Source organism: Protomyctophum bolini (genome assembly GCF_963924005.1).
Source record: "Protomyctophum bolini genome assembly, chromosome: 2".
NCBI lineage: Eukaryota > Metazoa > Chordata > Actinopteri > Myctophiformes > Myctophidae > Protomyctophum > Protomyctophum bolini.
In genome coordinates, this window is record NC_137863.1 from 44,388,494 (window position 1) to 44,413,827 (window position 25,334).

The 25,334-nt window shown below is 42.5% G+C and overlaps 1 protein-coding gene across 1 annotated transcript in view; it reads left to right on the forward strand.

The window, feature by feature from the left end:
• tafa3a (TAFA chemokine like family member 3a) overlaps positions 1–24,491 on the forward strand; it is a 158,693-nt gene extending 134,202 nt beyond the window's left edge. The window contains exons 3-5 of the mRNA XM_080785986.1: positions 13,663–13,812; positions 16,018–16,142; positions 24,353–24,491. Of these exons, the coding sequence (XP_080642112.1) occupies positions 13,663–13,812; positions 16,018–16,142; positions 24,353–24,364 (287 nt within the window). The 3' untranslated portion in view covers positions 24,365–24,491. The remainder of the gene's footprint in view (positions 1–13,662; positions 13,813–16,017; positions 16,143–24,352) is intronic.
• Positions 24,492–25,334: the final 843 nt, after the last annotated feature.

Consider the following 25,334-nt stretch of genomic DNA (forward strand, 5'->3'; position numbering starts at 1 on the left):
AATATGTGCAGGCGCAAATCTTTGAATATATATATTCTTTCAGAGCGAACGTTTTAACTGAAATATTTGATTCTGGGTGGGGGGGGGGGGGGGGGTCGTCCCTGGACATCATATTTTCAGAGGGGGGTCCTTGACATGAAAATGTTTGAAAACCACTGACATAGAAACAACAGGTTTTTTGAGCGGTGCAACCACTCTCCTACAACCAGCAATGTCCGTGTACACCAGTATGTACCCATGTGGTGATGTACCCATTATGGTCATGAGCACCAGTATATGACTATAGTACCAGGTACCAGTAGGGGGCGCCAGAAACAGAGAGAGAGATAGGACGATACCCACTCATAATCAAAATAAAAAAGAGAGCACTTACAGCAAAGGGAAAACTATCTGACACATTGGAAAGAAGCAACACAAAAGCAGAGTAAACTAGAATGCTATCTGGTTCTAAACAGAGAATACACAGTGGCAGAATACCTGAGCACCGTGACCGACCCAAAACAAAGAAAAATCTTAACTAGGTACAGACTCAGTGAGCACAGTCTCGCAATGGAGAAAGGCCGTCATAGGCAGACCTGTATCCCGAGAGAAGACAGACTATGCACCCACTGCACACTAAACGAAGTGGAAACCGAGCTACACTTCCTAACCATCTGTCCATTGTACCAAGACATCAGAGACACATACTGTACTTCCCACCGATTACAACCACACACGGAGATTTTGAAAACATGACCAATGACAAAACACTCCCATATCTGCTGGGCGAAGTACAACAATGTGCAAACACAGCAGCAAGATTTGTGAGTTGCTGTGATAGGAGAAGGATATCAAATGGAACACAACCACCCTAAAGACTAATCATTGTGTATATTCCTGCACTATACCTGCATCGAGTGATCTTGGTACATAGAAGTTGATCTATTGAAGATTCTGACCATCAAAGTACATCATTTTTGTTTTGATTGTATTGCTGTATTGTTGTATTGTTCTTTCTTGCTTTGGCAATGTAAACGTATGTTTTCTCATGCCAACAAAGCCCTTTGAATTGAATTGAATTGAATTGAATTGAATTGATAGTGCTACAATGTTGCCTGCTAATGAGAGAGAGAGGTGTGTGTGTGTGTGTGTGTGTGTGTGGGGGGGGGGGGGGGGGGGGGGGGGGCTGCACCACTCAGTTGTGAGAGAACTGTGGGGATTTAGAAGGCAATTTGAAGAATCGTCCTCAGGTCTAAATGGGTTAGAGGCTAGAGGAAAGAAAATACAATAATTCCATGTTCCATGCTAGCTTTATGTAGCAGTTGCATAATGTCAGCTATACGGAAAGAGAATAAGTGTGACAGAGTCCGCCCATCTGCCAAAACGCATCACAAATGCAAATTTCCTCCATAAACACTATTAGGGAAGGGGAGGGGGGGGGGGGGTGCTCTTTCAAAGTCTTCCAGTTGTCATGTTAGAAAACTCATCATGAAAGATGTACTGAACATCAAGTCAAATAGAGAGTGCATTCAGCAATGTGACAAGTGAAATAAGCCAAGTGAAAGGAAAGTGCATCCATCAAATGTTCCCTTTGTTCGCTCTGAGCACATCTTATTTATAAATGCCCTATAGCCTGACAGGAAATGACAGGTTTATATATTTTTTTTCCATTTTCAGAACTAAACCCCCTTACCAATCACTGTATTAATGCAAAAACAACAAAATGCTCCCGCGAAGTTCATCGAATTTGACATGTACTACTTTGTACATGACACGTCTTCTGAATTGGTTTTGAGGAGGAGGTGACTGCTTGTCAGGATTGTTGTTTTGTATCCTTTACATTTGAATTATAAGATGAACTTTGTTTATTATAATAGAGCTGTTATAATATAAAGCACTGGCTATAATCATGTATTGCTCTGCGCACGCCCGCACGCACGCACGCACGCACGCACGCACGCACGCACGCACACACACACACACACACACACACACACACACACACACACACACACACACACACACACACACACACACACACACACACACTTCTTTAAGCCACCATAAGGATAAATGAAACTTCTCCAGATAGACAGACCCCTGAGCACAAGTTTATGGACATGGCCCAGACTTCCAAATACAAGGACAATGAGTTGGCAATAATATCCCAAGGCGCGCACACACACACACACACACACACACACACACACACACACACACACACACACACACACAAACACTCACCAACATTGCAGCCGAACGGAAAGCTTGAATTATCCTCGTTCTGCAATGTGTTTGTTTAATAAAAAATACACTGTAGACATGTTATGAGCTAGTATAGCTATACTCCCTGTCAAGAAATTCCTTGCAGATGATTTTTTTCTACTTGCTGGAGTTTGGAAGTGCTCGTTGACTATCACTCAACAGCCCATCTGTGCCACCTGTTTAGAATTTGCACATCATGCAGGAGGCAGCAGCAGGTGGTTGCGTTACTGATAACGAGTGCTTCCAAACTCTGACACTTAAAAAAAATAATCATCTGCAAGGAATTTCTTGACAGGAAGTAGCTCATATAACATGCCTACGGTGGATTTTTATGAAACAAACACTTAGCAGATAGGGAACGAATGAATAGTTTATTTCTATCTTTCCCCTTTTTCAGAGAGACATTACAAATTAAACAGTTCTTTTAAGGTGATCGAAAAGGCATAGGCGGAAGCTTATATAGCTTATTAGTGTCTATCCTTATTAGGCAGTTAGGCACACAGTAAGACGACAATTCAAGCTTTTCGTACAGCTGCAATGTTGGTGAGTTTGACGTTATTTAATACAATTAAATAAGACTTTTTTTTTAATGGGCTGTCAATGGGAAGTTGCACATAGGTATAGCTCACTGTATATGTTTCTTTTCCCTTTTGCTTCCTTTATGATGAATTCCTGTTCTGTTCTTTAACTACATAGAAGTGTCTATTTTGTACGTCTCTAAATGTTTTGATGAATTGAACAATTGGGTGGACCCTGTTGTAAACAAGTGTAATAATGTTTAATTGGGTCGTCCACTCACAGTTAACAGTCTTTGTATTGAGTCTGTGCTTGAAATGTCCTGTAATTCTGCAAACTGTTAATAAAGATTTCAATCAATCAATCAATCAATCAATGGGGGGTAAATGAAGGTCTGTCTGTCTGTCTGTCTGTCTGTCTGTCTGTCTGTCTGTCTGTCTGTCTGTCTGTCTGTCTGTCTGTCTGTCTGTCTGTCTGCATGTCTGTCTGTCTGTCTGTCTGTATGTCCTCTCTCTCTCTCTCTCTCTCTCTCTCTCTGATCCTTTTATAGCAGCATGCATCTTCTAAAGTTCTTATCCTTTCCTAATTCCACATTGGCACTTATCAATCAGGAATCAATGAATATTATTGTGGGAGTGAGCTGCGTTTTAGAGTGTTATTGATCGGCTCACGCATGGGTCAGGCTTCATGCCAGTCCTCATTAGCGCTCTCGGGATCCTTCTCTCTCTCTCTCTCTCTCTCTCTCTCTCTCTCTCTCTCTCTCTCTGTCTCTCTCTCTCTCTCTCTCTCTCTCTCTCTCACTTCACCACCTATGCTCCTTGCTGACGCAGGCGACTGGTGGTGATGCTAACCGATGGCAGCCCTAAGTGCTTTAAGTGAAGAGTATTGATCACAGGTGTTGGGAGCCATTTACACAGCTGCCTGGACGCACACTATAGGCCAAAGAATGCAGACAGCTTCTGTCCATGCATTAACCCATTCTGACCTGAGATCAGATTCATACGAGGTTTTCCACTGGACACACACTAGGTCTGATTATAACCCATTCTGACCTGAGATCAGATTTAAAAAAATGTCAGTCGTTCTTCGATTTTTCAAAAATAGCAGACCTACAAGCTCGTAGCGCGCCACTCGGTGGCGCGCTATGAGCTTGTAGGTCTGCTATTTTTCAATAGCTAAAGCATAACATGATGCTGAACACCAAAAGGGGTTCCCGTTCAGAATGGGTTAAGATGTTACCTTTAGTGACGGCACCTGCAGTCATCCTCGCTAACGCCACATAAACCATGTCTGCTTGTGTGTGGCAGGCAAAGGCAGGCAAGCCCCCAGTGTGCAGCTCTACTCCAACGTTGAAGCCTAGTGGGCCCTAGTGGTAAGAGGTGGGACTGCAGGGCAGGACCCCGTGGAGTTATGACTAGGAAACCCCGTGCCAGCTGGGGCTTTAACATTGAGCGCCCGTTTGCACGTCCGCATTTTGGACACGGAGATTTGGTGCCGTCGCGCCGGTTCAGTCTCTATATCCTTTTAACCCATTCTGACCTGAGATCAGATTCTAAAAATGTCTTCTACATCCTGACAGTTTTTTGAAAAAGCTATGTGTTTCTAGGTCAGTCGTTCTTCGATTTTTCAAAAATAGCAGACCTACAAGCTCGTAGCGCGCCACTCGGTGGGTGGCGCGCTATGAGCTTGCAGATCTGCTATTTTTTACTCTATGGTGTGTGGAGGGGATGGGGTGATTTTTTTCCCGCAGTTCCATTCCTCAATTCAAGTTTATTAGACATAAATGTATAAACAGCGTACAGTCAGAGTAGGCCTACAGTCAAACACTTATTCCAAAAGGGATAGCACAAAATGTTTCCATTTAGGCCCCTATGTAATCAATTCATAGACATTCAAAAACTATATAATTTCAGGAAGAAAATAAAACACTATGTACAGAGTGTGAAAATGGAAGGGGGGGGGGAGGGAGATCATCTGTTTAAAGGAGAAGTGATCATTTCCTCTCCCTTAATTGGGCCTGCTGAAAGGTGGATTTTCAGGCCTGTTTTAAAAGTGATCTGCATTTTTTTTGAGGGAGAGGGTCAGGGCATATATTATTCCACGCCTGGGTGTCCGTGCTGTAGAAGGAGAATTTACCCATATTTGTGTTGAAAGTGGGAGGTATACCAGATCGTTGTTCACGCTCCCTCTAGCATTGTGGCTGTGGGCTGCAGGGTGTCACTTTTTTGAGGTAGTTCGTCAGGTACTATACTGAGGGCATTGAGGGCAAGGCTGCATTTACAATGTCAACCCCCGGCCATTTCAATTGTTTAACTATGTCTTCTACCCGGAGAGCCAGTTTAGACTAGAAAAATGGGTTGGTAAGAGGTGGGTCATAATATGGGCCCCATGCAGGCCGAGAAGCCCCTGACCTTTTGCCTCAAAGACTCTCCCCTCTGCGGGCTGTGAAAAAGGGCCATGGATGGAACATTACCTATTGTAATGTCAGAACAGGGCCAGCTCCATATATGGACACTGCAGGGCAGGGCCCCTGTCCAGAGCCCGGGCAGAGAGGCCTTTTGTTCTTCACAACGGTTCTGGACAACTGTGGGTCCGACCGACTCGACACTGCTTTCCACACTCCCCTGTGGGGGCGTGGAACGTGCGTGTCGAATTTGAAGTCGGTTCTCGACTTATACGTGCATTACAGACGTACACACAAGGACAGACATACAGAGATCTGGTGCATTTATAGATAGGTGTTCTGTATCGGTCATGGACTTATTAAGATATGTTTCTGGCATTTAAGTATGTGTTCTGTATTGGTCTTGTGTTTCTGTTCTGTTGCGGTTTTGGTTTGCTGTTATATTGCCTTGCCTTTGTGTATCTTATTTTGTAGTGTTGTTCTGTGCCTTCCTGCCCTTCCCCTTGTTTGGTGTTCCCTGTTCCGTCTTGCCTATACCTGATTATTGTTGCGTTTAGTGCACCTGTGTGATATTGCCTGTTAGCCTATCCTGTGTTTGATTGTATTTTGAGTTCACCTGTGTCCTGTTATACCCCTGTCTATTTAAGCCTTGTGTTTGCTGTGTGTTCCTGTTGGTCCATAGAACTATGTCAAGTCAGTGTATTATTCTGAAAGCCTTGTTTCTGTGTGGAAGGACCTCGGTTAGTTTACCTTGGTCTCCTTGGCTCGCAGTGTGTTATTTTCAGCACGCAACCAAGTCTAAAATCAGCCATTACGGCGCCATCAAGGCCTGCATGCCAAAATGCATTTTTAGTGATTAAATCAACTGTAGATTTAGTCGACTAAAATCTTGTGATATTTAGTGGACTAAAACTAGACTAACAATTAACATTCCAGGTGACTAAAATATGACCAAAACTAAAAGTTTCATTCCAAAGACTAAATGACTAAACTAAAATCAAAATGTGCTGTCAAAATCAACACCATATAGCGGCATGGAATGGCGCCTAGTAGCTACTACACGGGATCTCTGCTTTTCAGCCACACGCTGCTGCTGGCAAAACTGAATGCTGAACTGCATTCGAGTGTGACCGTTTCATTGAATTTATTTTTTTATTTTTCGTTTTTTCATGTCTTGTGAAAGCAGAGAAGCATATAGCTTCAAATTGACATTGGTTGTTCAGTTTGACCCACCCGTTTTGGAGATATGGCTTATAGAGTAATGTCTTGCAGAGAAACAGCGAGTTGAGAAAACAGGCCTGAAAGGTTCTCTGCTGTGGACTCTAACATTACACCGATGTTTAAGCATTTATTTCTTTACCTGTCGATTTAAGCTCTGACATTAATTCCAGATATGCTCTAGTATGTGAAGAGTCTGCCTGTGCTATTAACACATTTTTGATTAAAAAAAATCACACCTGTGTGAAGTTAGTGGTGTAACTCTGTGTGGGGGGCCCCCCGGAAGTTCCAGACCCACAGGAACACGGCCCGCGTCCGAAACGGTTGAGAAATGACAGAGTTACCGTGTGGCAGAGGCTTAGATATACTGTAGACAGAGTTACGCAAACTGCGTTCACTTCATGGGGCTTCAGTCCAATGGCGGCTCTCCTACATAGACTTCTATTGAGAATGGGGAACAACCAACTGGGAAAAGTCCTGGACCGGCAGAAATGCATTGGACTCAGCAGGCAACAGCCCATATAGCTTTAATGATTTTAAATCCCTTTATTGTTTTGCAGTAATCGTACAACATAAACATTAAAGAGACTTTAGTTGTTACTGTACAATACTTTAAAACAGTTGTCATGTTGCACACATGCTTAAAATAGCTCTATATTTGCGCCGCCCTCGTTGAAAACAGTGTATTTCCAACTCCAGCTTGTCTCAGTTCAGGCTGCATGAACAGCGCTCGAGCCAAGTCAAATATCATAATATGCACACTTGTTACTCATTCTGTAATAAATATTGGTAAATCTATTCGTGAGTTGTCTGACTGAATTACACCGAGTGGCGCGCTACGAGCTTGTAGATGTAATTGTACAATTAGGTCTGCTATTTTTGAAAAATCGAAGAACCACTGACATGGAAACATATAGCTTTTTCAGAAAACTGTCAGGATGTGTAGAAGACATCTTTAGAATCTGATCTCGGGTCTGAACGGGGGGTAAGTAGGGTGAAAGATTTGAGGACTTATATAGCTTCCACTGTCGGCCCACAGATACGGGTATAGTTATCACTACCAGAGAGGCCATCACCCCACTTGCTCAGTTCTCTGACCTCTTGGTCCTGCTCACACAGCGTGGTGGTTCTGGGTCCAGGCCCGGAGTCGCTGCCCTTGGCCTGCGGGGCTGAGTTTCAATCAGCGGGCTCACAAAAGGTCTTTCAGATACACACACACACACACACACTTACGCACGCACGCACACACGCAAGCACGGATGGACGAACACACACACGCGCACACACACACCGTGACCAGTCACGTATTCTTCCTCCCCCATAATGAGTTGACAGTCTCAAGCGAGGTAAAACTTTAGGCCAGGGGTTATAGGGCAACCTGCATCTCAGAGCCGCTTTTGGCTCCTATAGAGCGCCGCAGTCCCTCCCCCTTTCAGAAAAGCGAGTGGCCCAGGAAATCAAAACCCAATGCATTCTCCCATAGGCACTCCCAAAGCCAACTCAAATCATGACAATGAACACAATGTTTTGGGGCCGATCAAATAATTTATAAGACGAAAAACAAAACAAATAGTGTTGTCGATCTCCTGACTTTCTTTTCTTCTTTCTAATGATTTGATCGGCCCCAAAACATTGTGTTCATTGTCATGATTTGTCACGATCCGAGTTGGCTTTGTCCGCGGCGTAACCGTCTTTAAATAAATTAAATGCCTATGGGAGAATGCATTGGGTTTTGATTTCCTGGGCCACTCGGTTTTTCTGAAAAAAATCACAAATAATTAAAGTTTGCTTTATTAAAGCAAACTTATTTTGCGGCTCCAGATAGAATTGTAATACTTTTTGGGGCTAAAAAAAAAAAGGCTCTTTTGATAATAAAGGTTGCCTATACCCCTGCTTTAGGCCAGGGGTTCTCAACCTGGGGGTTGCGACGCCTTTCGGGGGGGGGTCCCAAATTTATTTTGGGGGGTCCCCAAATTATTATTATTATTATTATTATTATTTTTTTAACTTCGCAAAAAGCATTTTCGGGGTTTCCCCAGCCAAAAACATTACATACCAAATACCTGTCCGTCTGTCTCGGACCCTCTCTCTTCTCCTTCCACAGTGGGGGCATGACTCACATAGCCACTCTGGCAGTCATACAGTAGCTGAGTCATGGCTGAGGGGAGATTTTAAATGAGAGAAGAAAAAGTCAGTCAAACGGGTCAAATGGAATTATTTTGAAAGGATTAAAAATAAGTACATTATTCATTGTTGTCGTCTTTGGTTCGGTCCTGTCCTGTTCACCTGGCTTTTAGATGTTGGCACCAAAGGCACTTTATGATAGGAGGAAAGGAAGGCACTGGAGCGACAGTCTAAGCCTTTTTAATCAGCCAAGGTGCAAGTAAAAAAATGGCAACGTTTCGATTTATTTATTTGTTTCGTTTTTTTCCCCCCCTTTCTTTTCTTTTGTCAGCCACTGGGTAAATGGAGAGATGGTCTTTTATTCCTTGTCTGCACTATAGCAATTGCCAATCGCCCCACTCTCATACGCACACATAAGCTTAAACAAAGTTTGAATATTCTTACCCAAGCAATTCCAACTTTTGAAATTAACTTTGACCCCGAGGGCGTGCTGGTGGCTTAAAGATAATCACACCACCGGTAAGGACCCTGACCTGTTTGTGCATCACTACGCTTATGTTAGCTGAGAGGCAGTCAATCGGCAATTGTTGTCTGGCCTTTTGTTGGAATGTGAAGAACCCCTATTGATTGGGAGGCAAAATGTTTTAATGTTGTAGATGAGATTCCTGGATTGCTAAGTAATGGGAAAGATGGAAGCCCATTTCAATCCATTTTCACGTCGAGTCACAAATTGAAAATCTTTACACACATAATTAAGTCTCATCTGAGAAGAATGCTGAAACTTTTAAATGTGTGTTTTTTTGCAGGCATGCTATACCCTGAGCCGTGTGTGTATGCATGCGTGCGTGCGTGCGTGTGTGTGTGTGCGTGTGTGTGTGTGTGTGTGTGTGTGTGTGTGTGTGTGTGTGCGTGTGCGTGTGTGTGCGTGCGCGCGTGCGTGTCGTGCAAATATATGATGCTCCTTGAATTGAGATAAGTCTGGGTAACGATGTAATGAATATAAAACAGACAGTGTTATCGATATTTGATCCAACTAAATCAGAATGAAGCCGCTGTAATTGTATAGCATTATTTCACCTACCATAGGGTTAAGGGTTAATAATAAAATAACATGTCCATTGCATGTGGTTGTTCCAAATACAGAAAGAGTCCTTTTGGGTCTTTTTAACCCATTCTGACCGGGCACCCATTTTGGTGTTAGCATCATGTCGTGCTTTAGCTACTGAAAAATAGCAGATCTACAAGCTCATATCGTGCCACCGAGTGGCGCGATACGAGCTTGTAGGTCTGCTATTTTTGAAAAATCGAAGAACGACTGACATTTTTTAGAATCTGATCTCAGGTCAGAATGGGTTAATCAAGACCAGTGTGTTGTCCAGTGGAAACCTCGTATGAATCTGATCTCAGGTCAGAATGGGTTAAACAACGGGCTAAATAGCTTATATGCCTTGTTCAGTATATCTGGGTCCAAATTGATGATTCACCATAGTATGAATCACCGTCATGCCATGATGCAATTTCTATTGACCATTCTCACCGCTGTGTACACTGTGTATTCTCTACTGTATGTAGTACTCTCATCTTTAACCCATTCTGAACGGGAACCCATTTTGGTGTCAGCATCATGTTATGCTATTGAAAAATAGCAGATCTACAAGCTCGTAGCGCGCCACCGAGTGGCGCGCTACGAGCTTGTAGGTCTGTTATTTTTTTTTAATCGAAGAACGACTGACATTTTTAGAATCTGATCTCGGGTCAGAATGGGTTAATCAGACCAGTGTGTGTCCTAGTGGAAACCTCTGATCTCAGGTCAGAATGGGTTAAACACAGCCTCCTTGACTCTTTATGCATAATACATAAGTGGTGGGAAAAGGAAAGCCCCCCAGTGTATTACTGAGCATTCTGAGCATGAACACTGGAGATTCATGTGGGAAGAAGTGAGTCGCAGACTAGCCTACTTTGCTGCTTCAGTGGAGATGGATAGGGCAGACTATATCGACAACAACCCTGAACCCCATGGAGTTCCTCTAAGGTTATCACTTCATTACAAAAATACATCCCATTGATTTATTATGCTGGTCTGTTGACGTGTCTGAATCTGTATGTATTTTTGAGGGGCAGCTATATAGCCCCTAAACAGCTATAGTGTAGACTAGAGACTCTGTCTGAACACAAACTTTGAATGCCATTGACAATGAATGGAGAAAGTACGTCATACTGTATGTGTCTGAGCAAAATGGCCTGGGTATGTATGTTGGTGGCACCCCTTGGCCAATAAGGGACCACCATTATTACTTGCGCAAGCAGAGCGCGCAAGTAATCATTTCGCTTGGTCTCTTCGAAGTGAAGCCAAGTTTTCTTCAACCGTAAGTCTGTGCCTGGTTTGCTGGGACCAGTTACAACATTACGTCATCCTTGAGAGAGTACATGGTGTGTATATGACGTAATGTTACAAGTTACAAGTTACAAGTTACAACATTACGTCATATACACACCATGTACTCTCTCAAGGATGACGTAATGTTGTAACTGGTCCCAGCAAACCAGGCACAGACTTACGGTTGAAAAAAACTTGGCTTCACTTTTTGGAACCAAGTAACCACAGTATACTGCTAATCAAATTACAACTACATACTCTGTATGTAGTTGTAATGTGATTTGTAATTTGTAAATCTGTGCCTGGTCTGCTGGGAACAGACTACACAGATGACCATATCTCTTACGTCATCACTGAGAGCTAGTCATACATATACACACCATGTACTCTGGTCCCAGTTCTCAACGATGACGTAATGTTGTAACTGGTCCCAGCAAACCAGGCACAGACTTACGGTTGAAAAAAACTTGGCTTCACTTTTTGGAACCAAGTAACCACGGTATACTGCTAATCAAATTACAACTACATACTCTGTATGTAGTTGTAATGTGATTTGTAATTTGTAAATCTGTGCCTGGTCTGCTGGGACCAGACTACACAGATGACCATATCTCTTACGTCATCACTTACTATTTACTATTACTATTTTTCATATAAAGGCAGAAGATAGTAGAAAAGATAAAGACACACGGTTATTACTTGCGCAAGCAGAGCGCGCAAGTAATCATTTCGCTTGGTCTCTTCGAAGTGAAGCCAAGTTTTCTTCAACCGTAAGTCTGTGCCTGGTTTGCTGGGACAAGTTACAACATTACGTCATATACACACCATGTACTCTGGTCCCAGTTCTCAACGATGACGTAATGTTGTAACTGGTCCCAGCAAACCAGGCACAGACTTACGGTTGAAAAAAACTTGGCTTCACTTTTTGGAACCAAGTAACCACAGTATACTGCTAATCAAATTACAACTACATACTCTGTATGTAGTTGTAATGTGATTTGTAATTTGTAAATCTGTGCCTGGTCTGCTGGGACCAGACTACACAGATGACCATATCTCTTACGTCATCACTGAGAGCTAGTCATACATATACACACCATGTACTCTGGTCCCAGTTCTCAACGATGACGTAATGTTGTAACTGGTCCCAGCAAACCAGGCACAGACTTACGGTTGAAAAAAACTTGGCTTCACTTTTTGGAACCAAGTAACCACAGTATACTGCTAATCAAATTACAACTACATACTCTGTATGTAGTTGTAATGTGATTTGTAATTTGTAAATCTGTGCCTGGTCTGCTGGGACCAGACTACACAGATGACCATATCTCTTACGTCATCACTGAGAGCTAGTCATACATATACACACCGTGTACTCTGGTCCCAGCTCTCAACGATGACGTAATGTGGTATCTGGTGGGACCAGATTACACAGATGACCATTTCTCTTACGTCATCACTGAGATACAAATCCAACTACAGATTTCGGAAGTATTTTAGATCATGTATATTTCTACAAATTTGAAAGTATTATTACAGAAATTGAAGTTAGAGACTCTGATCATGATTTAGTATTAATATCACTATAGTACAAAATGAAATACATTTAAAACAATTGACAATTTACAATAAGTAATAAAATAATTATACTGTATAATATATTTTAGTTTATATACCAGTTTATATACCTTTTTTTTCATCACATATCAATGATTCATTTTTCTGTAAAAAAGTAGTTAGGTAGCAAATAGTTACACGTAATGATTATACATTTCAAACGTTCCTTCACAGAGATACTGAGATGTGATAGTTTCCAGCGGTCGAAAGTACTTGCGCGCTCTGCTTGCGCACTAGTAGGCCATTTATGGCCTACTAGTGTGCAACAAGCAAGTATGCACTCGGCAGAGTGCAGTTCTAGTTTCTGATATGTTTGCTTTAACAAAGAAAACTTTAATTATGTGTGAGTTTTCTGTTCTTTCAATGTTTACATGTCATTTTATTTTATCAAAGCAAATATACCAGTAATAGCCAGCAGCATTTGGTGGTGAAAACAAACAAAGTAATATCTTAGCATTAATACATTATGTATTTTCCTTCATTAAATGTGTTTCTTATTTTTATATGGTGTATAGGCAACATTGTTTTGCAATATCAAAATGAAAGAATAACTTACCTATATACTACAACAATAAATTATGATTAAAATGTAAAGAAAAGAAAAAGAAAACCTCTCAAAATACTTCTTTGCCCAAAGCAACTGGGAGCCACATGCGGCCCTAGAGCAGCAGGTTGCCTATACCCCTGCACTATCCACTACTGGCAAAGATGAATACAGTGCAAACACAGAAAACGAATAGCTAGTCTAAAACCAACTCCATTTTTTTTACACCTCATTTGTTTGTCTCCACTCTTTTGTTTGCCAGTGCTGAGAGAGAAACACTATTACCACCACACACACATTCCTCATTCCTTTGTTTTTTTTTAACCCATTCTGAACGGGAACCCGTTTTGGTGTTGGCATCATGTTATGCTTTAGCTATTGAAAAATAGCAGATCTACAAGCTCGTAGCGCGCCACCGAGTGGCGCGCTACGAGCTTGTAGGTCTGCTATTTTTTGAAAAATCGAAGAACGACTGACATTTTTTTAGAATCTGATCTCAGGTCAGAATGGGTTATAATCAGACCAGTGTGTGTCCAGTAGTGGAAACCTCGTATGAATCTGATCTCAGGTCAGAATGGGTTAAACCATTCATGTGTATTTATCTGTGTCTCCATGCAGTGCATGTGAAAGCGGGGACCTGCGAGGTGATCGCCGCCCACCGCTGCTGCAACAAGAACAAGATTGAGGAGCGGTCCCAGACCGTCAAATGTTCCTGTTTCCCCGGACAGGTGGCGGGGACGACGAGAGCCGCTCCGTCCTGCGTCGACGGTATGTATAGACTTTCTTTAAAGGGATTGTGACATTTAAAAAAAAGGTTTTGGAATTGTTCTTATTTTTTTTTAGGTTTTCTAATCTCAATTGCACCCAAAAAACATGAACTTTTAACATTCAGTATAGATTTTCTGTGATCTGGGGTTTTCTGGCTCAAACAGGTGCTCTGATTTGCCGGCAGTTTGTGATGTAAGAGCCTGCAAATCCCATATATGTCAATGGGATTTGCCAGCAGATGTCACTGTTTTCACTGTGTTGCCTGTTTTCATTGTAGCTCAAGAGGCTTCCAAACCCCAAAGAAAACTTCAGACCACAGAAAATCCACTGAATGTTCAAAGTTCAGGGTTTTTTGGGTGTAATTGAGGTCATAAAACCTTTAATTATTTTTTTCAAAAGTGAAATTATTTTTATATATATATATTTAGAGAACTTATACTGCAGTGCATGAACTCTTGCATGACATTGTGTGTGACAAGTTTAACTGCAGGGACCCATTTCAGTTGTTTCAGTTGTGTAATTACTTGGGCTATGAGCCAAGGCCTCCCGAATTCCAAAAAATCCTACAGGGCTTAATTCTCAGGGGCCATATATAATCTTTTAAATCGAAATTGGGATTGTCAGGTCCATCCATCTCTCTAGTCCCCTTTTTGTCTGCAGTTGACTATACGAGACGATTGGTCCTTGTGTTCAGCGGGGCAGATCGAGGGGGAGGGGGGAGGGGGGGGGTGCAGGTCATTTAATATCATGTCAACAGTGGCCTCTGTTACAGGTGAATCGATTCCCCCTGCACCTCTCCTCCTCCCTTTCTACAATAATGGCCCCAGACAAGGAGCTTCCTCCATTTTGACAGTCCTCCCCCCCGCGCCGCCGCCGCGCCACGCCGGGCCACGCTGTAGAAAATGTCAAGGGAAGTCGTATATATATCGCCCGTAGGCCTCCTCGGAGCAAGTTAAGACCTTGACGCTCCAACCTCTGCTGCCGTTCGCTTTATTACCCCTCCTACACGCCATGCACACGCACACGCAGACACACGCACACACACACACACACACACACACACACACACACACACACACACACACACCCTACTTGTGCCACTGCTCACACACTGCTCGTAACAGTTATGAGCTTGACATTGACCCCCAACACCCTGTAATTCACTCACTGCAAATACACGTGGACAAGGAGTGACGGATCTCCACTGTCAGCAGGTCGTCAAAGGGAACCGCCTCTCTACTCTCCCCTGACATGTTAATAATAATAATATAGATAAAAGCTCTTTTATTTCACGAGTTCTCTTTCTTTAGTCGATGCACCTCAATTCAATTCAAAGGGCTTTATTGGCATGAGAAAACATACGTTTATACATTGCAGTATACTACTGTATAGTTGCAAAAATAAAAGGACCTCTTGTTCATCTCTCGTTCCTCTTTGTCCGTCTTCCCCCTTTCCGTCTCTTTTTTTTGAGTGGTGCAACCCTACTCCCAAGGAACAGCAATGTCCGTGTTCACCTAGGTGTTGTTCACCTACGTCCTACGTTAATGAGCACCAGTATATGACTATGAGTACCAGTAGGGGCGCTGTTGTGCCAGAAACAGAGAGAGGGATAGTGCTGCACTGTTGCCTGCTAATGAGAGAGAGAGAGAGAGGTGGGGGGGGGGAGTTGAGTTGCACCACTCAGTTCACACAGGTGTGATGATTTTTTTAGGGGCTAGCCCATCCTATGTAAACACAAACATTGAAGACAAAAGTGTGTAAACACAAACATTGAAGACAAAAGTGAGGACGCAAATTGCGATTGGCCGGAATTACATTTTGTTGTGATTTGATTCGGTTGAGCACGGAATGTGATGTATGATGGTGTATGATGATACATTAAGCTGCCTCACGCTACAGAAACAGGAGATAGGCTCCTGCCCCTATATGGGCCTCATGGCTCGGCAAAGGCTACTTATGCCCAGCTTTGAGTGTTTGTGTAAACATGAACATTGAAGACAAAAGTGTGTGTTTGTCTAAACATGAACATTGAAGACAAAAGTGTGTAAACGCAAACACCGAAGACAAAAGTGAGGACTGCAAATTTGCGATTGGCCGGGGGATTGGGTGGGAGATGTGCATGCCATTGGTTGAGAATGCAATGATGTATGATGACGATGTGACGATAATAGCGCCTCACCTCACTTTTTTTATTTGTCACTACAGCATCCATAGTGGCGCAGAAGTGGTGGTGCCAGATGCATCCCTGCATGGACGGAGAAGAGTGTAAAGTGTTGCCAGATCTGAAAGGGTGGAGCTGCAGTACGGGAAACAAAGTAAAGACAACCAAGGTGCGTGAGATATATAAGCCAAGTGGTTCTCAAACTTTTTCATGTCAAGGACGTCCTAAATCGACATTTATCACCCCGCGGACCACCCATATGAAATAATATGCCAGGGACCCCCATAAGAGAAGATTTTTAGGGCTATACGGACCCCCCCATGTAATGGCATGACTATCTCTGGGACCCAAATTTACATATATCAATCATGAAATCAATGTTAATTTAACTCTGAGAGAGTATTGCAAGTGGAATCAAAATGTGTCGCGATGTGACGCATTGTGAGCTTGTATAGATCTGCTATTTTCAAATGGCTGAAATGTATATGGTTAATGTATGTTTTCTAATCAAAATTATAAAATCTCCAAAGTAACTAGTGTAACTGAAGTTTTCAAATAATTGTAGTGGAGTAAAAGTATTGGAAATACTCAAGTAAAGTACAAATACATAAAAATTGTCAGTAAATGTACTTGGTTACTATTTCCACCGCTGCTCATTATATACACACAGTAGAGAGCGTCTTTGACACTGCGTTGGGAGTGTGTGCTGTCGAGAATGGACGCTCTCTCTCTCCCCGCTCCGTATGCTGCTTTGGATTAACCCATTCTGACCTGGGATCAGATTCATACGAGGTTTCCACTGGACACACACTGGGTCTGATCAACCCATTCTGACCTGAGATCAGATTCTTAAAAATGTCAGTCGTTCTTCGATTTTTCAAAAATAGCAGACCTACAAGATCGTAGCGCGCCACTCGGTGGCGCGCTATGAGCTTGTAGATCTGCTATTTTTCAATAGCTAAAGCATAACATGATGCTAACACCAGAATGGGTTCCCGTTCAGAATGGGTTAAAGTACACACAGAGTGGCGTGTATACTGCGTTATAGCACATCAAACGCCCCCCACCCCCCGTAATATCCATTACTCAAAGCTATATATATATATATATATATATATTGGTTCTAAGCTATATTGCCACATTAATATATTATGCAACACAAGACATGTCTTGTTGCAGAACAGCGCTGTGTTGTTTCAAATAAAGCAAAGTCCTATAGGGTGGAGGAGGAAGCATGTGTCAGAACAGAACAGCAGTCATAACGTGTCAGAAATAGAAAAGACAACGTGGAAAATGACATTGATTTTTGTTCATGTATGATTTTATTCGGTATAGCAATATACACGACGTATTGAATATGTTCTTCAGGAGGAAAAAACAATATGAATACATGGAGAGTGAGGTATACCATGAACGTAATAGCAGCATCTCGTAGACACGTGTTTAGTATAATGGAACCCGAACCAACACATCGGTTATTTTGGGAGAGCGTGCCTTTGGGTCGGATTCTAGCTTTCGGAAAAAACACATTTGAGTCGTCTTCGGGGTGCTGCCTCAAAAGTGCCCGATGAGAAAACAAAGCAAAGAGTCAAAGCAAAAGGGCAAGGAAGAAAGGCAAAGAAAGAGAACAACAAACAAACCAGGAAGCTGAGTGTCACCAATTCGCTACTGTATATAGCGGCTCTAAAAGGAAGAGGAAGAATTCATCCTGTCGCGCTTCCCAGAGATTAATGAAGGTTATCCACTCCTGCAGGTTTCAGGGTTGGGTAAGACCTGTGGCCGCCGGAAGGTAGGGTAGGTGGGTAGCAGCGTGGGTGGTGGTGGGTATAAGGAGAGGGCGGGGGGAGGAGGGGAAGGCCCGGAGGTGACACAGTGGGCCCTGAGCCATCCATCACGGCTTCGTGTTTGACTCACCAAACGCCTGTACTTGAGCTGCCTCCTCCATTATTCATGGCTATATACGGGGGAAGGCCTGGACGAAGCAAGGCAGAGCTTTTTTTTATTTTAGCCGGGTTAATAATTCATGCACTACTCTCTCACACACACACACACACACACGGCCCCCAGGAAGGAAGGCTAAGCAACAGAGAGGGAGAGAACGCGGGCAGGGGGTGGTGGTGGTGCCATGGGTGGCTTAGTACTGGATAGAACCCGTCAGAAGAACCTCTGCTGATCTTCTTCTTAACTTATTTATTTTATTCAAGTCTCCGCGGGGGGTTCCCCGCGCTATGATCGCTATAGCCCTGCCGCCTCCCACTGAGAGGCTATAGAAAGAGAGAGGGTCAGCGTAGCATTGCCAGAAGGGCTCTGTGTGTCGTGCCTTCATCATTAACCCATTCTGACCTGAGATCAGATTCATACGAGGTTTCCACTGGACACACACTGGTCTGATTAACCCATTCTGACCTGAGATCAGATTCTAAAAATGTCAGTCGTTCTTCGATTTTTCAAAAATAGCAGACCTACAAGCTCGTAGCGCGCCACTCGGTGGCGCGCTATGAGCTTGTAGATCTGCTATTTTTAAATAGCTAAAGCATAACATGATGCTTACACCAAAATGTGTCCCCGCCTAAAATGGGTTAACATTGACCCGAGGAACAAGTTGCAGCAGTGAGGATGACTGGAAGGGTCAAGAGCGCCTTGCATCCACCTGGCCGTCAGTGGCATTAGTCCAGTAGTACCATTTTCTTTTTTTAACACGACACAGAGTCTAATACAGTGCAGGGCTTCCCTGTTCAACTGAAAAGGCTATACATTAATTATCAGTCATCTGGCTAATTCTGGCTACTAGTACTGTAGTATAGCTAATACTGCACTGGAAGAATTACTTTCCTTCATCCAGTTAAATAATTGGCCCACAAATGATATGCATATAATATCATATGTTTGCAACAATGCATACCCATCACCTAACGGTGTGATGCTGATAAGATGCTGAGTTGTGATTGGGCTGTGTGGTGGTTCACTGTATATATGCATGTGGCAGCATGATTGATCTTTTTTTCAGTGACAACAGGGGTACAAAGATATAGATATATACTGTACAGACAAACACTGTTCTAGATGTCTGACCGACTGGCCCCTTCGGAGCCACGATACTGTATGTTAATACGCTAATGGTGTAGAGAAATATTTATCAAAATGTACAGTGCCAGCAAAAAATGAAAAACATTCATTTCAAAAGAATACCTGGTATAGCGTTATAGTCTTTTGTGTCGTGAAACCATACGGTCTTTATTGAGGCTTTGTTTTCAAATAACTGTGATGTCGAATATCGGGGGAAAGGAACCGTCAGTTCCAGTACCATATACCTGTTCAATAAATCCCCTTCCGATATTTAGCCATGACACAACGGTTGACGAAGAATGATGGTGATTGTCTCACCTCCTGATAAAGTCACGTCAATAAATCTCACTCTGAAACCCCCCACAGCCTCCTCTCTGACAACTTCAGCCTATACCCGCCCCCCCCCCCCCTCCGCTGCCTCTGACAACGAGCAGCCAAAGTTTTATAGTAATAGTGTTGGTAATATCTGGAATTATGAACCCAAACAGTTCACACCTTGCATACCATGGCATCAATGGGAAGTAATACCACCTAGGTATGCATGATATCATCGGTAGCGTAACCATAAGAATGCCATTATATCGGCATCGGATCAGGTCTCAAAATAATAATGGTTTTCACCAGCAAAAGAATTGTGAAAAATGAACAAAATCATCAATGAGTTCAATATAAATCAAAATTGTCTATACTAATATACCTCTATAGTCAGGAACAAAAGCCAAATCAAATATGATGCCAAATCTACTTCTAAACTTTTCATTTTTCTACGTTTAATTTGTGTACTCATCTCATTCGGTATATAGTCATTCAGTTGTGAAAACAAACACTTGGAAAGGTACAGTATATAGGTTATTTATTGATTGATTGAATACTTTATTAACAGGCTCTGGGCTTATACCCCCTGATCCTGTATAATATCAAATAATCGGAGATCGGATGTCATATATAACCGTGCACCCTTATCCTCCACCGTCTATTAACTATAGACACTATAATATTGTTAAGTGATAGCTGTCTCGTGTGGATTTGTATTTTGACACACCTGCTGTATTCTGATAGACCACTATAGGCAAATAGATCCGGAGTTCAAGGTACCTGTATATAGAGCATGGCATAAAGCTGTATTACATTGAAACCTTTCTGGTTCTGACAAAACTGGCTCTTGAACAAACATCTGCCACAAAAAGATATTTTTACATTTTGTTCCCAACACCAAGACTATGCAGCTCAAACAAGGACACAACCGAGCGAGCAGCATATGGCATGTCTATACAGATTCTCCTGTTTCACCTGTGTGTAAAAATACCTTCAGACAAAAAAATAAGGAAACTCTCACGAGGAAAGATCTTAATACTTAAAGGGCTGAAAGATAACGGCTGATGTCCCTATCAATAATGGCGGTCGATAAGTGCCCTAAAAGCGATGCTAAATCATTCTATCGGCCCATTTCGTTTGTGTCTTATATATGGCCCATTAAGACATGGCCTGAGGCTGGAATTGACCCTGCAATTTTTAGGGGCATGTGTGACAAATTGTGAAATAGGATCTCATACAACCTCGTCCTCGATAACTCAATAACTTTGTCGGACCTGTCAGAAAGCATCAGACCGGACGCAATGCAGCCGAGACAGTGAATGTATAGAGACTACCTTCTTAACCACCTAAAACCAATATGCTTTTTTATCAAGTAAACAGTGACAATAGCCAAGATAGCTTACACACACGCACGCACGCACGCACGCACACACACCATGGATTAATCATTATTGCAACAACAGCAGCAAATAAAACAAAACAAACACATTACGTAATGAGTGTTATATATGGCATATTTATACTGTATACTGTATAGTATTAAACTCTCGTGATGGTCACATATAGAACAAAATTACTTTCAACCAGCTGTCTAAACAACAATAATGTTCAATTATACCATTCTTAACATTAGTGGTCAAGCAAAAATATATAAAGGGACAGGAAGACAGATACAGAGATCTTCTTATAGTAGGCATAAAAGGGACACAGAGACACAGCGCAGCTACACCTTAGCGCACAGCCGCGGACAGAAGAAGCTGACGCCCCAACATCATTCCGGCTTTTTAGACAGCTTCTTCTGTCCGTGGCTGTGTGCTAAGGTGTAGCTGCGCTGACAGACAGATGGGGTAATAGAGCGTCGCAGTCCCGCCCCCTTTCATGACGACGCCAGCCAGCCAGGCCCAGGAAATAATTCCCAAAGCATTTTTCCCATATAGACATTTCAAAAAGTATTTATTTAAAGACCCTATAATAAGCGTCGTACAAACCCGACTCGATTCGTGACAAATCATGACAACACACACAATATTTTGGACCAAACTAATAATTACAGCAAAGAAAAAAGTGTTGTATAACCTGCCGTTTTCTTCTTCTTTCTAATTATTTGTTCGGCCCGAAAAAAATGTGTTTGTTGTCATGATTTGTCACGACAAGAGTTGGCTTCGTACAAGGCTTATAAGGTCTTTAGAAAAATAGTTTTTTGAAATGTCTATGAACGGAGAATAATTTCCTGGGCCCTGGTAGGGGGGCGGGACTGTGACGCTCTATTCTGACAAGTTGGTACAATGGCCATGACAGAGTATATATAAAAGGTTAAAAAAAAAGAGATAGAAAACATAACCAAGCTCATATAGATCACATTGCATCTACTGTATATTGAATACGGCAAATTATTCATGATAACAACAATCGGCTCACCAATTTAACATTTACATGCAAAGTATTCAGTGCTATATACAATCTCCACATGTGTGTTGATGAAGTATTATTGCACCCCTCACGGTTTCTGTTGTTTCTGATGTGCTATATTGCCCCTCAGAAACATGCCAGGAGGAGGACACAGCTTAGCTTAACAAGTTTGTTTTCTGCTAATGCGGCGACAGAACCACTTGGCATGTACAGTATGCTCTTATTTATGTCAACGCCTTATAGTTCTCTAATGTCTGCTAGCTGCTAGCAGACGTTTTGGGACCCCAAGTATAGTTTCTATATTGTCGCTCTATCTCCACCCCCTGCTTCCCAAGGATTGTCACATTGAAGTGAAGATTAAATTGTGCCTCCCTGAACAGTGAGCGCCGGCGCATATACTCTGTTGCCGCGCCAGACGAAAGGAAAAAAAACACTCCAATATTAGAATTGTTCCCTCAGAAATCTGGACACAGGGTGGCGGAGTCATTCCAACATTTGAGACGTCTGTGCCCCAGCCAACTGCTAATTGATGCCTGTCTTCAAACAGGACCTCCTGTGCGTGCGCGCGTGTATGTACGTGCGTGCGTGCGGCCGTGCCGCGTGTGCACGTGCGCGTTGGGCCCGGTGTGAGCGAACTCCTCTGACAATACAGCATAAATCAGAGGGCACGCCAGAAAGTTCCTTATGTTCCACTTTTAACCCATTCTGACCTGAGATCAGATTCATACGAGGTTTCCACTAGGACACACACTGGTATGATGAACCCATTCTGACCTGAGATCAGATTCTAAAAAAATGTCAGTCGTTCTTCGATTTTTCAAAAATAGCAGACCTACAAGCTCGTAGCGCGCCACTCGGTGGCGCGCTATGAGCTTGTAGATCTGCTGTTTTTCAATAGCTAAAGCACAACATGATGCTAAACACCAAAATGGGTTCCCGTTCAGAATGGGTTAAAGGGCAAGAAAGCAAACAAAGGACACATTTCACCCACTGGTGTATTTATAGGACGTTGCTAAATGTAAAGGGTACATAGCACATACTGTGTCTTGTGACAATCTGTTAGATTAATATTCATGAATACATATACGCCTAAAAATACTTATGGCAGCCAGAATGCCGTACTGAATAATAATGTTTGCCACAATGTTTAATGAACGGCACCTGCATGCTCCAAATCAAATGTTTATCATAGAATATACAGTCTGACAAACGTCATTCAAGAGAATGTCCTTTGTATTATTTGATATTAATCCATTTGTAAAGGTGTGAATATCTCATTTTAGATGCAAAAATCAATAGAGATTTGTAAAAAGAAAAAGAAAAAGAAAAACCAAATCAACATAGGCAAAGTGTAAAGTGTTTTGGCTTAACCATAATGTGGCTATTTCACCAAGTGCATATATGAATGAAGGAAATTACCCCATGACATTTAACAATCACACTCGCGTGATGTGAGCGGCGCTGCTCTCCATCGTGCATCACAAGCACTAGCATCACATTCCGTGCTCTGCCAGTCTGCTGAGCTCATTCCGTGCTCATACGGACAGACACACAAAGCTGTGCACGGGAGTGGCTGGCGCTGCTCAAAAACTAGGAATATACGAGTGCATGCATGGCTGCTTATGGGAATTGGAAAGGTTCCAGGTTCGATGCTGGGGCTTCCACTGTGTTACTGTTAAATTAAAGTGTCCTTGAGCAAGACGCTGACTGCTCCCGATGAGCAGGTTGGTGCCCTGTCTGGTTTACTCCGTCGTGTGTGAGGAATGGACGGGTGAATGTAATGCACATTGTGAGGTAATGGTGCTAATGGTGCTTAGTGGGCAGCGGTGGCCGAACGGTTTATTGCGGAGCGGTCTTGATATCGGAAAGGTCGCTATAGTTCGTATATCCCCGGACCGGCACGTTAAAATGACCACCGCTGAAGTGCCCTTGAGCAAGGCATTGAACCTCTCTACCATGAAATGTTCTATGAGCAGGGCCTGGCTGTAAACAAGTTCTTGAGCTTATAGTCCAGTTACCCTGGGTAAACATGGTAACTTTGCTTTGCTTTGCTTTGCTTTGCTATGTAAATGTAAAACTTGGTGACTATGTTGGAGCAGGTGCAAAACGACACATGACAGGAGCGCATGAAACCCTATAGCCTTGAATTTGTAGTATTGTAAAAACTACAGCAGTTTAAAAACATGGCAACGGAAATTAATAGCATGGGGGCGGGGCTGTCCACTCTCTACTTTATAACTCTATTATGTAAGGAATGCAGGTGCGGCTATAATAAAATGAATAGTTGGTGTGTTAGATTTATGTGTGCCCAGAGCACATCGGAGTGCAACTGGTCAATGCTTGCACATTCACACACCTAAAACTACGACCTGCTATTATTCATCTTATTAGCTGCAGCTGTGTTACATCACAGTTTTTATACTCTGAAGGTTATGCAGCTTGCCATGTTTTTACTCTGCTGTAGTTTTTAACCAGAACTGGACACGGGGGACGGACCTTATGTGGTTAAATATAATGTTGGATCGTGGGGGCCATAGGTGAAATGATTTGTTTCATTGTTGCGTAACCCAGATTTCATTTCTCTTTCAGGTTACCCGATAGTGCTCGAAGACGACCAGATTTGGTGCTGCAGGCAAACCCCACAACAACCGACACCACCAACCAGGACTTATGTGGATATGATGTGGTTTTGACAAAATGGTGGACAAAACTATAGGGACCAATAGGGACAAAAAAGCACTGACGTTCCACCAGGTCAAATGGAGAACGACGATCAACCGAAAACAAACCACACAACAACAAGACTACACATTTTCCATAACGGGACTACTACTGGTCTTTATTAGACCTCAACAGTAGCCATATTACTCTGAAACTGTACTGTACTGCCCGCCAAATCTTCTCTTTTTTTTTTTGTGTGTGTGTGTGCCATAGTTTTCTGCCTATGGACACAGAAAGGCGTAATGGCCTGGCTGAACTTGATATACTGACTGACTGTGTGGATGACACAATCATGACAAAAGAAAGACAGAAAAAAAGGGGAAAAAAAACACCCCACCTTAAAACAAACAAACATCATTTGAACGTAATTTGTTTGTGTTATTCTCTCGCCACAGACTATAGTGAGCCAACATGGGACTCTATCCTGATACATATCTACCGAACGTTGAGGACCTAGTAGTGAAGATCATGAGTGTTTTCTTTCTGGCCTTATATGAAGCAAGATGTCTCTTCTTTTTTTTTTAACATTTTTTTTCTTCTTCTATATTTATTTATTTTTTTGGATGAGGGTGGGTAGGGGGGAGGGGGGGGGGGTTGGGTTCTTGAAAAAAACAAGTGTTTGGCTCTCGTAATGTTAAAGTCTTCTTTTCAAAGACTTGATGCATCAAAAAGGAGATTATTGCCACAAACAGTGGAAGAAAAGTGTTTCACTTTGACAACAAAGGCACCATCGGGGGGGCAAAAAAAAAAAAAGAAAAAAAGAAAAGAAAACACAGTTTAAGGTGATGTAAAGCTGTGCTCTCCGCCAAACTGTTTTCGTGACATCTGTTGTTTTCAAAAGCCTTGTGAC